Genomic DNA, 14,620 nt, shown 5'->3' with positions numbered 1-14,620 from the left:
TCTCCTCCTCACTGACAATCAGCACTGACCTACCTCAAGGATGCATGCTTAGCCCTTTGCACATCTACAATTGTCTGGCTAGGCACAGCTCAAATGCCATCTACAAATTTGCTGATGATGTAACTATTGTTGGCAGAGTTTCAAATGGTGATGATGGGCATACAGGAGTAAGATGGATCGGTTGGTTGAGCGGTGTCACTGTATCAACCTTGTACTCAACATCAAGAATTGATTGTGGACTCTACTAAGGGGATGTTGAGGGAACACACACTACTCCTTGTGGATGGATCAGAAGTGGAAAAGGTGAACAGTTTCAAGTTCCTGGGAGTCAGCATCAATGAGGATTTACCCTGGCCTAGCATATTGATGGAATTACAAATAAGGTATGACAGCAGCTATGTTTCATTAGGAGTTTTGACGAGAATTGGTATGTCACCAAAGACATTTGCAAATCTCTACAGGTATACAATGGAGAGCATTCTAATTGGTTACATCGCCATCTCGGCATGGAGGGGTCACTGTAGAAAGTTGTAAATTCAGTCAGCTCCATCATAGATACTAGCCTCTCCAGCATCCAGAATGCCTTCAAAAGGTGATGCCTCAAAAAGACATCCGTCTTTAAGGATCCCTGTCACTCAGGCCATGCCCTCTTCTCATTGCTACGATCAAGGAGGAGGTACCACCAGATTTTTGAATGGACAATGAACCCATGAACACCACTTTGGTATTTTTCCCTCTCTTTTTGCAGTACTTAGTTAATTTAATTTCTATATATGTAGTTATTGTAATTTATAGTTTTTAATATTATGTATTGCAATCTACTGCTGCTGCAAAACAAAAAATTTCATATGTACCAGTGATATTAAACCTGATCCTGATCCAGAGCTGCTGCTTTCTGTTATTATTGCTAAACTCCAAGCGTCAGTTATAAAAACAAAAAATGCTGTAAATCTTCAGCCTGTCAGGCAATGTGATTTAGAGATGTAAAATTTCATTTCACTAACCTTCTATGAAATATAACTGAGTAAGGCATGTCAAGGAGCCACAAACACTAATGAGAGTCCTCTGTTGTCTTGAAGCTCTCTGAGATCCCTCTTGTGAATGAGAACACTGAGACTGGTGTGGTTCTCTTTGGGAAACAGAACTGAAATGGTACGACCTTGCTTTATCCACTTAGTGGAATATAATGGACTGCATTACAATCTTTCTTTGCACTGGCTTTGGATTGCTTCAAATTAGCTTCAAAAATAACTTCAAGGGCCTTTCTCTGTTCAAAGTCTTACCTTTCCTTCTCATAGTTACTTTTCTGCCACTGTACTCATAGGCGCAGCTACAATTTGTTTATGATTTCAACTGCTGAGGCAAGGAAATCATTTGCCAAGTAATCTGCTCTTGCATCCAACCAGTCAGTCATCACATGATATTATTAAATGTCTTCGTCAGGATAATGGCTACGTATTATACTTCTGTTGGTGGCTGTCCGAGTAAACCTACACAAGTAATTTGATTGTTTGACTTTGTTAAGAAGAGGAAAATGTCCTGACTTTGCATACCAATATAAAACTTCAGCACTGGATGGCATCACCAGAAGCAGAATCAAAAACTGTAGATGCTTGAAATCTGTTTTTTTAAAAAAAATGTTGAAAAAACAGTCAATCAGTCATTCATTAAAGGGCTGCACACCTGATATGCTAGTCGTTCTCTTTCTACCTTTCTTGCTTGACCTGAGATTTTTCATTTTCTGTGTTTGTGATGTGACCTTGGGTAGGTCACCAAAGTGCACTTAATTACCGTAAGTGAAAAAGGTGCATGCTGCTGGAGAAATTCAGTGTGTCAGGCAGCATTTGTGGTGGAAAATGGATGTTTCAGTGGAGACTCTTCATAATTGTCCCAAAACTTCACATTTCCTTCCATAGATGCTGCCTGATCAGCTGAGTTTCTTCCGCCATTTGCTTTTTCCTCCAGATTCCAATAACTCCAGCCCCTGTCCCAAATGGCAATATGGTTTGAAGTTGGTATTTAAATATCAAGCACAAACCATATTGCTATTGAGCGTCCATTTACTTAAAACAAATTAACCAAGATTTTCTGCAATCTCAAGTCATATACAGTAGCTATAATTCATTTGTCAGTATGATAGATGAAATATTATGCATTTGGAGATGCACTACAAATATCTGTACAGAAGCCAGGATACCAGCATTAATTGACATAATGCGTATAAAAATGGCAAACATGCCCTCAAAGGAACATTTTGATTTGGTGCCTTATATTGTTAACAGGTGTTTTTGAACTTTTAGGCTTGGATGACTATTTTCAGGTTAGAAAGGTTATTGACAGCACTAAAGAGTGTGTGAAACCTCAGCATAAAGAGCTGACTAAGCACATGCAGGCATGTAAGATCATATTCTTTGCCTATTTGATGTCACCATGGCAAAATTGTGTGGAATATGCAGGGCATGCGACAACATCGAATTAGTCTTAAACTGAAGCTTCAAACTTGCTTTTACAGACAGACATACTTTATTGATCCCGAGGGAAATTGGGTATCATTTCTTATCAGGACCACTGTTGGAGCTAAATGCATGCAGTTTTCCCCAGGAAACTTTCCATTAATTACAGGAGACCCTCTCTACCTTTTCACTTCCATTGTTGTTTGCTCCTTTCATAACCTACCAACCACCTCCATCCCCTCTCCCGGCAACCAAGCACTCATTGACTAAATGGAGATTGACTCCAGTCTTTTTCCTGTCCTTTTCTAATACTTAACAGTTGAAGAACGATTTCGTCAACTTCAGCTTCTTCTAGCCAAGCTTTACTTATGCCTTTATTATTTTGCAGGAGATCCAGTTTTTTTTATAGCTTCACAGATTCTTCACATTTTTGATGGTGGATTTTGGAAAGGTTATGAGAATGAATGATATTTGAGTAGTGAGCCATAAATTGGAGTGGGTCATAATATTAGGGTTCTCTTTTTAATATCATCTGTTGCAATCACTGAGGATTTTTGTTGTTGGTGTGCAGTTAGTAAAGTGTTAGTGCTAAATGGGCTAGTTATGGAATATTATGACTCAGAGTTGGCTTCAGATTGAGACAGTTTGAGACAGTTAATGCATTCCAGACTTATTACCTTTGAAATTATGTCACATAAAAAGCATACACTGCCAAGGCATAGCGAGATTTTGACTTGGATTTCATCTCTATTAAAACCAAAACAAAGTTGTTGTCTCCCAGGTGGCCAGTAAGTAGGAGATTTTAGGTGGCAGAAGACTATAGCTGGAGATAAATGAGAACAGTTTTTGGAATTCAAGTAAATACTACATTATAGTTGTCACTGAAAGATGTGGGATGTCTTGAATCAAGAGGATTTAAGCTTTCTTCCTGGTATCAGAAATGCTCTTCTGGACACATAACATAATAGCTCAAAGTGGTTTTGTTTCATGGAATAACCGCTACTGCTACCTCTCCTGGGGTTAGGGTTGAAATTGTGGTTGCCCTTTTCTCTGCATTTTCAAATGACTGTGAGTGAGAATAATATGACAAAGGAGAAGGTAAGAATGCCACCCTACCCTCCCCCACACCTCCACTGATTCCTATTTCATGAAATCTAGGCTCGTAGAATCCAGGCCTCTATTTCAGAATGATACCACTCTTTTTGAGAATATTGTGACTTCATGAACATCTGAACACAGAAAAAAAGGTTTAATTATGGCAGTTTTCTACCTGAAGTCTTCAGTCCTAAATGGGGTGTTCTGTGAGGTAGTAGGTTTTGCCTGATGTAACCGAAGAAACAACCTTGACAGGATTTTAAAACTGTCATCCTCGTCAAGGACTTTAAGTGCTTTAGAATATTCTTTGTATTTAGAAACATTTAAAATAAATTTAATGATTTTTTTTAAAGAAAACAGAAAATGTATTTAACTAAAGTCAGATAATTAAAGGAGAGTAAATTTACTAATACAGTCCTGCACCTCAGGTTATGGCTGGGTTACATTTCTGTGAACTATCTATAACTTGAACAGTCTGCAAGTTGAATCTACAGCCACTAAAGCTACAGAACTAAAAACCTTTAAATAGCTCTCGTAGCTTTTTCAGTTAGCAGAGTTGGGAACAAATATAAATCTCTAAAATTTAATTGAGTAGTTTCAGGGATTGGGCCTCATTATAATTAATTTGTGCATGCAAGTGCATATACGTGAGTTATATCAGGGAATTATTATTTCCAGTGAAATCATTGGGAGTTTGGAAAAGTGACTTCCTTGCACAGTTCACATTAATCCTCTGTCATTCCCCTAGCACGGGGATCGGCAACCTGCGGCTCCCGAGCCATTTGTGGCTCTTTCACCTCTGTGCTGCGGCTCCCTGTGGCTTTGGGAAATAATTGGTCAGTATTTAATTAAAATATATTTTATGTTAGTTTGTTAGCTTTTGAAATGTAATTCTAAATTTGAAGATTATGGTGATCTTGTACAATCTAAGTGTGGCGACACATTTCCTGGCACATCCGAAACGGCTCACAATTAGCCACCGTTCCGGCTAAGGGAGATAGCCTACGGGGGTTTGTGAGTACGCGTCTTTTGCAGCATCTGCGTCCATGGGGGCTGGGTTGAGGGAGGCTTAAAAGCAAGGCTGTTTAGTTCGAATAAAGTTATTCGACTGCAGTTTACTGACTGCGTGAGCACACCGCTACAACGTGTTTTTATCGCTATTAATATACGTCACCACTGCCAATACCTGACACCCGCCAGTACGCGATTTCTTTAATTTTTCGATCCAAGGTAAGCCAACTATGGAGAATTCTAAAAAAAGAAAAGTGACTGAAGAAAACAGAACCTTTAATGATACGTGGACAGATTCATTTGCTTTCACTGTTGACGAGACTGGTTTACCGGTATGCTTAATATGCAATGAGAAACTAGCAAACAACAAAAAGTCAAATGTCGCAAAGCATTTCCAGAATAAACACGCAGCCTTTGCTCAAAAATATCCGGATGGAGATGAGAGAAAAAAAGCCGTTTCGGAACTGATGCGGAAGGTTGATCTGAGCAAAAATCATTTCCAGAAATGGATGAAGTCTGGAAAATCAACGACATACGCCAGTTATATTGCCGCTCAGGAAATAGTCAGGCACGGGAAGCAGTTTACAGATGGTGAATATATAAAAGAATCTTTCATTAAGATTTCAGAACATCTATTCACGGACTTTAAAAACAAGAGTGAAATTGTGCAGAAAATCAGGGATATGCCCCTCTCTGCAAAGACTGTCAAAGACAGAACCATAAAAATGGCAGAAGACATCACAAGACAGCAAATTAAAGACATCAATTCAGCTGTGGCCTACTCGATTGCCTGTGACGAGTCTAAAGACAAAGGTGATATTGAACAAATAGCGTTGTTCTGCCAGTATGTAAACTCTGCCGGGCCACAGGAAGAACTGATTGAGTTGATACCTCTAAAAGACCAAACACGAGGGGAGGACATCTGTGAGGCTGTCTTGAATTGTTTAAGAGCCAAAGGAATAAAGACCACCCATCTGGTGTCAGTAGCTACTGATGGGGCACCGAATATGACGGGAACGCACAAGGGATTTGTGGCTTTACTGCAGAAGTCGCTGGACAGAAAGCTGCTGACTTTTCACTGCATCTTGCACCAAGAGGCACTGTGCGCTCAAACATTTCCTCCGGAATGCACAGAAGTAATGGATGTTGTCATTCAGATTGTCAATAAAATAATGGCAAAAAGTTTAAATCACCGTCAATTCCGTTTGTTACTGGACGAGCTGGAAAGCGCATATTCTGATCTCCTGCTGCACAACAAAGTCCGGTGGCTGTCCAAAGGGGAGGTGCTGAAACGCTTTGTCGCGTGTCTGGAAGAAGTGAAAACTTTCCTGGGCAGCAAAGGGCTCACCTTTCCTGAGCTGGAACAGCCAGAGTGGCTGGAAAAGCTACACTTCATGGTAGACATGACAGCGCACCTGAACACGCTGAACACAGCTCTTCAGGGGAAAGGACGTACAGCCCTACACATGTTGGAGGATGTTTTGGCATTCGAGCGCAAGTTGACAGTGCTTGCCAGAGATTTACAGAAAGGCACTTTGTCTCACTTCCCCAATTTGAGAGAGTTCAAACAAGGTCACGACATGATAATTTCGGAGTATTTACATTCTGCAATCATCGCAATGCAAACATCGTTTGGGAAACGCTTCTGTGAGTTCAGAGAGGAAAAAAACACATTATCCTTCCCGGTCACTCCCTTAAGCATCGATCCTTCCCTACTGAATACGACTGCATTGGCAGGTGTGAGTCAACCTGATCTTGAGATGGAACTGGCCGACATAGCCGACAAAGACATATGGGTGTCCAAGTTTAGACGCTTGACAGCAGACCTTGAAGATGTTGCCCGTCAGAAGGCCGTTCTTGCTCAGAATCACAAATGGAGTGATATTGAAAACCTTCCAAAACCGGACAAACTTGTGTTCGAAACATGGAATGCTATGTCTGACATTTATGTAAACATGAAAAAGTATGCGCTTGGAGTCCTGTCGATCTTTGGATCCACATATGTATGTAAGCAGGTGTTCTCCAACATGAACTTTATTAAAAACAAACATCGCGCACGCCTCACAGATGACAGCTTGCGATCCTGTGTAAAGATGAAGGTGACGTCATACAGCCCTGATGTGCAGACGCTGTGCGCTGAGGTCCAGGACCAGAAATCCCATTAACCAAGTATGATAAATATTTTAATTGCCTATTATTTTATGTATATTCATATTTTTTCATTGTTCAGTGAAATAGTCCTTTTATTTTTCAGGCTGACAGCTGGCTGATGTTATTTTTGGTTTGCTGCTGGCGGAAAATTTAAGTTCGGCGTTTTTCATAAATACAAGAAGGACTCAAATAGACATTGAGTATTTTACTTAAAAGTAACTTTCAACCCAACGTCTTTTTTTCGGAGTTCAAAATGTTTTTGTTGCATGCAGAAATGTAATTTCGTTTTCTCTGCAGGAGTTCATCAATTTCATAAATGCAACACATTATAGTTTGTTTATACATAGCATAAAGGCAAAAAAAACGTTGTATGCAGTGTTATTTCATTTTAAATGTCAAACGGGTTTTGCGGCTCCCAGTGTTTTCTTTTCTGTGGGAAACGGGTCCAAGTGGCTCTTTCAGTGGTAAAGGTTGCTGACCCCTGCCCTAGCACTAAGCACACAGCTAATAATGTCATTGAGTCATACAGCATAGAAACAAGCTTTTTGGTTCAACTCGTCCTACCTGCATTTGTCCTCTAGCCCTTTAAACCTCTACTATCCATGCACTTACGTAGTCTGCCTTTGATTGTTGCTAATATGTCTATCTCAACACTAGTTCTGGCTGCTCATTCCAAATGCACACCAACTCTTTGAGTAAGTAAGCTGTCCTGATGTTAAATATGTTGCTTCTGAAGTTGAACCATCTTAAATCTCTTGCCTTTGATATCACCAATCTTGTCATGCCCAATTCTACCCTCATCAACATAAACTGAATTCATAGAGGCATAGTACGGACCTCTTTGAACAGTCTCAAAAATAAACCCATTGAGACATTTAAACCATCTGAAAGTTTCAAACCTTCTTTTGGTCAATTTCAAGTTTCTTTTTGTGGTATAATGATAGTGCATTAGCACCAAGCACATGTTCCTTGTTCATCTACTCTCATATTCTACTTTTCTTCCTTTATTAATTTGTTTGTCCTTCAATTGATGAATTTCAGTTTTTTTTTCAATCTTCCAGATTACTGCTTAACTGTTGATCAGATACTTTTTTTAACTTTTCACAAAGTCAGAGAGTCATATAGCATTGAAACCAGTTCCAGTGGCCACCAAATTCAAATTTAATTGTCATTTAACCATACCTATGAATATAGCCGTGTTACACCGGGGCCAAAGTGGAAAACACTGCACCAACAATCACACACAGCACAAAGCAAATATAGCATGTCTAAGATAGCAAGCACATATAAGATGTCAGGAAAAAATAAGATGTCAGGAAAATAGTCACACAAAATATATATATATATATATATAAAATACAAGCTCCTAAGTTCATGAATGCTGCTGCAGTCTGCAGTCAAACTCAATACAGGCTGTCTTCTGCTGAGTGAACATGAGGAGACAGCACCAACTCCGGTATGGATGCTGCGCCACCCTACCCCTGGTACTCTGGTGGAGCTTCCGGCTCTCCTCCTTGTCTGTAAACAGGTGACACCAGGGCTTAAGGCCTGGTCCTTGCTATAACCAAAGCCACGCAGCTCCCCTGCTTGCCACCGATAAACCAATGAATCAGACTTGCAGCATTCCACATGAACAATGTCCAAAAGAGTCTTGTGAACACAAGAAAAGCAGCTAAGCTGATCACTCGCTGTTAGACTGTACTCCACCTTCGCACACGGATTCCTCCAGCTTCTCAGTTTCTTGGCCAAACAGCATCTCTGATAGAATAGACCTGCAGTACTAAGTGTCCAGCGGGGTCCATGTTTATGCCAACTATCAATAATCTATCTTAGTAGTACTACTTAGCACTAAGGGTCTTTTTTCTCAGACAGGTACATGGAGCTTAGAAAAATAGCTATGCGGTAGGGGAATTCTAGGCAGTTTCTAGAGTAGGTTACGTGGTTGGCTCAACATTGTGTGTTGTAGGGCCTATAATGTGCTGCAGATTTCTATGATTCTATGATTAGCATGTTGTCCATAGTCCTATTATGCCTTGGTGATTCAGGTGCTAATGTAGAAGCTGCCTGAGTATTGTGGGAGTACCTACCTCCATCATCTGCATTCAAGATTGCATCTTCCTTCTGGGTGAAGAGCGTTCTTTCTCAGATCCTTTCTAAATTTTTTATTCCTTACTTGGGTCTCAAGGCCAGGTATTTTATACATCTTTGCCAAGGTGAAAAGTTCCTCACTATCAATCCTATAATAATAATGCATATTATAAATCAAGCTCTCCTACTATAAACTACTACTCTTAATCTCTTCTATAAATTTCATATTGCACATTTAGACAGAAACATAACAAAGATTTTTACTCATGTATGTGAGGGATATAAGAAATACAGTCAATTCAATTGAATTCAAATTCACTGCTGTTCCAAGTAAAATGTAGTTTATCTAGTTGATATCCTTGGTTGGTCCATTTTTCCCATTGTGTTTTCTTTTGCTTCAAAGGAATTTATATTTGATGAGGATATTGTAAAATCAGAAAGAGTACAGAAACGTTAAATTCTTGGGGGTTGCTATCTTAGAGAACTTGTTCTGGACCTATCAGTATCCTGGTAAGAATTGCACAATGAGGACAAAAGGACACTCCTTTGTCAGCAACTACAGCCTTGAGTCTGCGTGGATAGGTCTATTATCAGTTTTGCTCATCTGGACACTGCTTAAAACCTGGTCTAGCTAGCTCTGTCAGATTGCACTAGGATGGTGAGTGAACACCCTTTTCAAGTCCAGACACAAACTCTCAAGTGGATTGAGCTCTGGGCTGTAACTTGGTCACTCCAGGACATTTTTTTGTTTTTAAGCCATTCCTGTGTATCTTTGGCTTTATGCTTGGGGTCATTGTCTTGCTAGAAAACAGATCTTCTCCCAAGTTGCAGTTCTCTTGCAGATTACATCAGATTTTCCTTCAGGATTTCCCCGTATTTTGCTGCATTCATTTTACCCTGTATCTTCACAATGCTTCCAGGTCCTGCTGCAGTGAAGCATCCCCACAGCATAATGCAGCCTCCACTGTGGTTCATGGTAGGAATGGTGTGTTTTTGATGATGTGCAGTGTTTGGCTTATGCCAAACATTAAATTTAGTCTGATGCCCAAAAAAGCTCAAATTTGGTTTTGTCAGACCATAGAACATTCCAGCTGACTTCAGAGACTCCCTCATGCCCTCTGGCAAACTCTAGCTGAGATTTTGTGTAAATTTTTTTCAACAGTGGCTTTCTCTTTGCCATTCTCCCGTAATGCTGCCATTGGTGTAACACCTGGGTAACAGTTGTTGTATACATAATCTCTCTCATCTCAAGCATTGAAGCTTGTAACTGCTCCCGGGTTACACAGAGTTGCATGGAGTGTCCTTTTGTCTTTAAGGTGTAGTTTTTGCTAGGATACTGACTCACCAGCAGTTGGAACTTCCAGATACAGGTGTATTTTTACTACAATCAATTGAAACACCTTGGCTGCACACAGGTCTCCAAAAACAGATCTCTATTTAACTAATTGTGTGACTTATAAAACCAATTGACTGCACTAGTGATGACTTGATGTATCATATTAAGGGGGAAGTTAAGTACTTTTGCAATCAATAATTTTCGGGTTTATATTTGTAATTAATTTAGATCACTTGGTGGAGATTTGTTTTCACTTTGACACAAAAGTGTTTTTCAGTTTATCAGTGTCAAAAAAGCCAAGTTAAATCCACTATGATACAACGTTAAAAGTTAAAGTCTGTCCCAAGCCTTATAGGCTCAACAGGCCGGTGCTTATGCCAGTTACCGAGGCATGAAGCGACTGAGAGTACGAGACTCCCCCCCCCCCACCCCCCCGATAGGATGTCATTCTATCACAAGGTTAACCCCCAGCATTTTGCTGGTACCCATTTTCAGCTGGTTGGACTGGAGCAATGTGTGGTTAAGTGCCTTGCCCACAGACACAACATGCTGCCTCGGCTGGGGCTTGAATTCATGACCTTCAGATCGCTAGTCCAACGCCTTAGCCACTTGGCCATGCACCACTATGATTCACTGTTGTAACACAATAAATCATAAAAATTTCCGGGGGCGGGGGCGAATAATTTTTTATAGGCACTGTACTTTAATAAAAAATTTAACTTTAAAATTTGAATAGATTCACCCAGATGTTGGCTGGAATGGATGGTTCTCACTATAAAGAGAGATTGGATTGACTGGGTTTGTTCTTGCTGGAATGAAGGAGGCTGAAGGGATGTTCATAAGATCATGAGGGGCATAGATGGGATAGATTAACATTTCTAGGGTTGGGGTGATCTAAAATTAGAGGGCACCGGTTTGAAGTGAGAGAAACAAACTTAAAGGAGATCTGTGGATCACACCAACATTGAGGAGTAATGTGTCCATGATGTATTTGGCAGAGTCCATTACTCTCTATAGCTTCTTGGTTTTTTGATCATTTAAATTGCCATTCCAGTCAGGATATTGTAGATGTTTGTCAGAGTGTTCACTGACAGGCCAAACCTCCTTAATCTCCTAAGAATGTAAGTACACTGTTATGCTTTTCTTACTATTGAATCATAATATTAAAATATGTGCCTATTGTCAGTTCTCCTCCTCTGTAGGGTTGGCACTATGCATATACATTATTGAAGATGACTTCTTTCAAAGCTCTTCTTGTGTAGTTTGGGAAGTGCTATGTCAGCAAGCGCTGGGATTCCAAAACTATGTCCAAAGTAGGGCTGATTATCAGTAATACTGGTGTGCTATTCTCTAATCTGAAATGGCATTTGGTAAGCTATTTATCTTAATGATAAATCCAATTACCAAAGACTGATCTTACTCCTTTAGCCAAATGTCAAAGTTGGTCTGTAATTGATCCTGTGAGAGTGTTTAAAAAACTGATCAACGTATTGTTATAATTTTAGATTATCAGTGATCTACATGTATTAATGGGATACCACTGCATTGCAGTTACAAATATCCAGCCTTTGTTGTTGAGACACATACCACAAGTGCTGTGTGCAATCTGTAGGTTATGTGCTCCAATAATTTTTCATTGAGATCATTGTTACCCCTTTTTGAGGCAATTACCATTAGTTAATCTCAATATCACCTTTTCTGTTGCATCACCATACAGGCATTTTGGACATGGCTTTCAAGTTCCACTATCTTCATTTTGTCTTTCCACATTTATCAAATGGGCCACCCTTGTGTGGCACAGTGAGACTGCTTGTGGAACTGCTGCTTTGCAATTCCAGTGACCTAGGTTCAATCCTGAACACCAGTCCCTCTGGAGTTTACAAGATCTCTCTGAGACTATGTAGATACTACCTAGATATTTTTCTTATTGTAATTTATAGTTTTTTTATGTATTGTACTGTACTGCTGCTGCAAAGCAACAATTTTTATTACATCTGTCAACAGTATTAAATCTGATCTGATTCCTCCCATTTGCCAAAGATTTGCAGATTTGTTAGTTAATTGTTCCTCATGCGTAGGCAAGAATTTGACTGGGAATGTAGGGAGAATAAATGAAGATTACTGTAAATAGGTGGTCAGTAGTTGGTGGGCTGAAGGGCATATTGTACCATGAATGGATGACTTTGTAAAGGGGGATCAGTGCAGGAAGGGATGGTGGAAGCAGAGAGGGTAATGGTGTCTTTGTTCACTGTGTATTATAACACAATTATATTATATTATATTATATTAATTGTATTATATACAATTGGGATGAATGACCTGCTAAGCTTTGAGAGACACATGATACAGGGAAATACACTTACACATTAATGAATTCCAGTCAGGAACCAAATGAAAAAAAAATGTGATACAAGAACTCGCCAGCAGAGAATCCATGGCCTCACCGGACTCAGATAATGACCGTATTAACAAGCTGTCAGGTTTGCCACATTGTGGCCTACAGCCTTTCATCCCAGGACCATAACTGGTCCAATGAAGCAGTCTAAAGTCAGCCTATATTAAGGTTCTTTTGGGTCATAACACATATATGAGCAGGCTTAAAACTAAAGGGAGCAGCCTTCCATCACGTAGTCCACACCTACAAAGCAGATAATAATATAGGGGCCAAGACTTTGAAGAACGCATATGAGATTGTGAAATAGAAAGCCACCGATATGAAAATTTATTGACAAATGTTTCAGCATTACAGTGTTACTATACTTTTTTCTGTTTACAAATTAATCTAAACACATTAGCATTAATAGAACACCTACTTATCTGGGGAAAAAATCAGATGGTTCCTTATATGGAGATCATTGGCACTGATGTGGTGCCCGCTGGTATGAGCAGACCCTGCCATGCCTCTGCTGTGAAGGTTTGTAAATGAGTATTTCCACTGCTTTCACTGCTGGGATGCTGATGGGAAGAGTATGTTCACAACTAAATATCAGAAAGAAGCACTGCTGCCTTAGTTCAGGTGCATTCCATGAAGTTTGACTTTGCTGCATTGCTACCCAGGTATGGAATAAATAGTGTGAGCTATAATGAGCAAAGTTTGAGGTAATATTAGATTGAGTGTTTAGGGTGAACAAGCAGCATCTATTTCTCCTTAGCAGAGCTCTCAAAATTTGAGGTAATAGATTTAAAGTCATTGGTAGAAGTCAGTCATAGTTGCTATATCCACTGAGAATTGATGGATAACGGATGAATAGCAGAAGTTAATGTGCAGCCTGCTGACTGGTCATCATTACAGAGACTTTGCGATGAAGTAGGCCACCTCGGCATGAGTAGGTTGATGTATTATGCCAATGTCTTATTTTAGTAGACAAGCTAACTCCACGGAAAATCTTAGTTATTGAGTCGACACACAACTTTACCACAGAATGGATGCCAATTAGCACATTAGCACCACATTGAGCAGGGCACTCAGTAGTCACCTTTGAAGCTTTTGAGCCTGTAGGAAAGAAAAAGTTGCAAACGGTTAGTGAGCAGAAAGAATAAGGGTTTCTGCTCTTAAGTAAAATTGTGAATTTAGTTAGTAGGCTTCAGTTTTTTTGAATTCTTGTTTCTAGGTTTTGGATGAATTGGCTTTTTAATTTAAGTGGGTGTGTGCATGTAGGAGTTGATTGTTTGCAAGAATGCTCTGCATTATTGTTGGGGCAGAAGGAGTATAAAACCTAATTACAGGCAAAAATACAAACAGCTGATGCTGCCTTGTTTTATCACCTTTGTCCTTACTTTCATCCTAGGAATTGTCCATGGTCAATGTGTTTCTCCTGCACTGCCATACTGTATATTGCTGCTGTGCAGTTTTGTACAGGTGGGGGAATCTCACTGAAACCTATCAAGTATTGAAAGGCCTATATAGAGTGGATGTAGAGAGGATGCTTCCTGTAGTGGGTGAGTCTACGACCAGAGGGCACAACCTCAGAATAGATGGACATCCATTTGGAGTAGAGATGAGGAGGAATTTCTTCAGCCAGAGGGTGCTAAATCTGGAATTCGTTGCCATGGATGGCTGCGGAGGCCAAGAAATTCAGTGTAAAAGTGGAGGTAGATAGGTTCTTGATTAGTCAGGGCATCAACGGTTATGGAAAGTACTGAATTTATATACTGTTAAAACTCTCATGCTCTGTTTGTCTGATTGTGACCTCCAATTAGCGCAAACAGTGCATTACAGCGGCACTATTTTTGGCTAAATCAACTTAAAATGTGCTAACTTACAGAATGCAGGCAAAGTTCAGGGTTATATATTCATATAAAATTGCTCACTCGCCAAAATCAACAGCTCCGCTTTCACCCGAGAGCTGATATCAGCCATGATGGAAACCGTGACGTGACAGCACAACGCATGCGCACGGCCAACCTCAGAAGTGACTCACGATGCTCACAGCAGTGACACCAACTGCAGCAAAAGAGCAGGGCAGCTCTGTTTCGAGTGGTCACA

At 40.0% G+C, this 14,620-nt stretch overlaps 2 protein-coding genes across 4 annotated transcripts in view; both read left to right on the top strand.

Annotated features, from left to right (window-relative positions):
• rusc2 (RUN and SH3 domain containing 2) overlaps positions 1 to 14,620 on the top strand; it is a 133,185-nt gene that overhangs the window by 15,634 nt on the left and 102,931 nt on the right. The window lies entirely within an intron of this gene.
• Positions 4,339 to 6,996, top strand: LOC132404439 (general transcription factor II-I repeat domain-containing protein 2-like). The gene is made up of 2 exons (XM_059988570.1): positions 4,339 to 6,728; positions 6,814 to 6,996. The coding sequence occupies exon 1, from the start codon at positions 4,790 to 4,792 to the stop codon at positions 6,722 to 6,724; it is 1,935 nt and encodes a 644-aa protein (XP_059844553.1). The 5' UTR covers positions 4,339 to 4,789; the 3' UTR covers positions 6,725 to 6,728; positions 6,814 to 6,996.

Source organism: Hypanus sabinus, chromosome 14, assembly GCF_030144855.1.
Source record: "Hypanus sabinus isolate sHypSab1 chromosome 14, sHypSab1.hap1, whole genome shotgun sequence".
Taxonomy (NCBI): domain Eukaryota; kingdom Metazoa; phylum Chordata; class Chondrichthyes; order Myliobatiformes; family Dasyatidae; genus Hypanus; species Hypanus sabinus.
The sequence above is the reverse complement of the archived record's forward strand: the minus strand, read 5'-3'. Positions and strand labels throughout refer to the sequence as shown.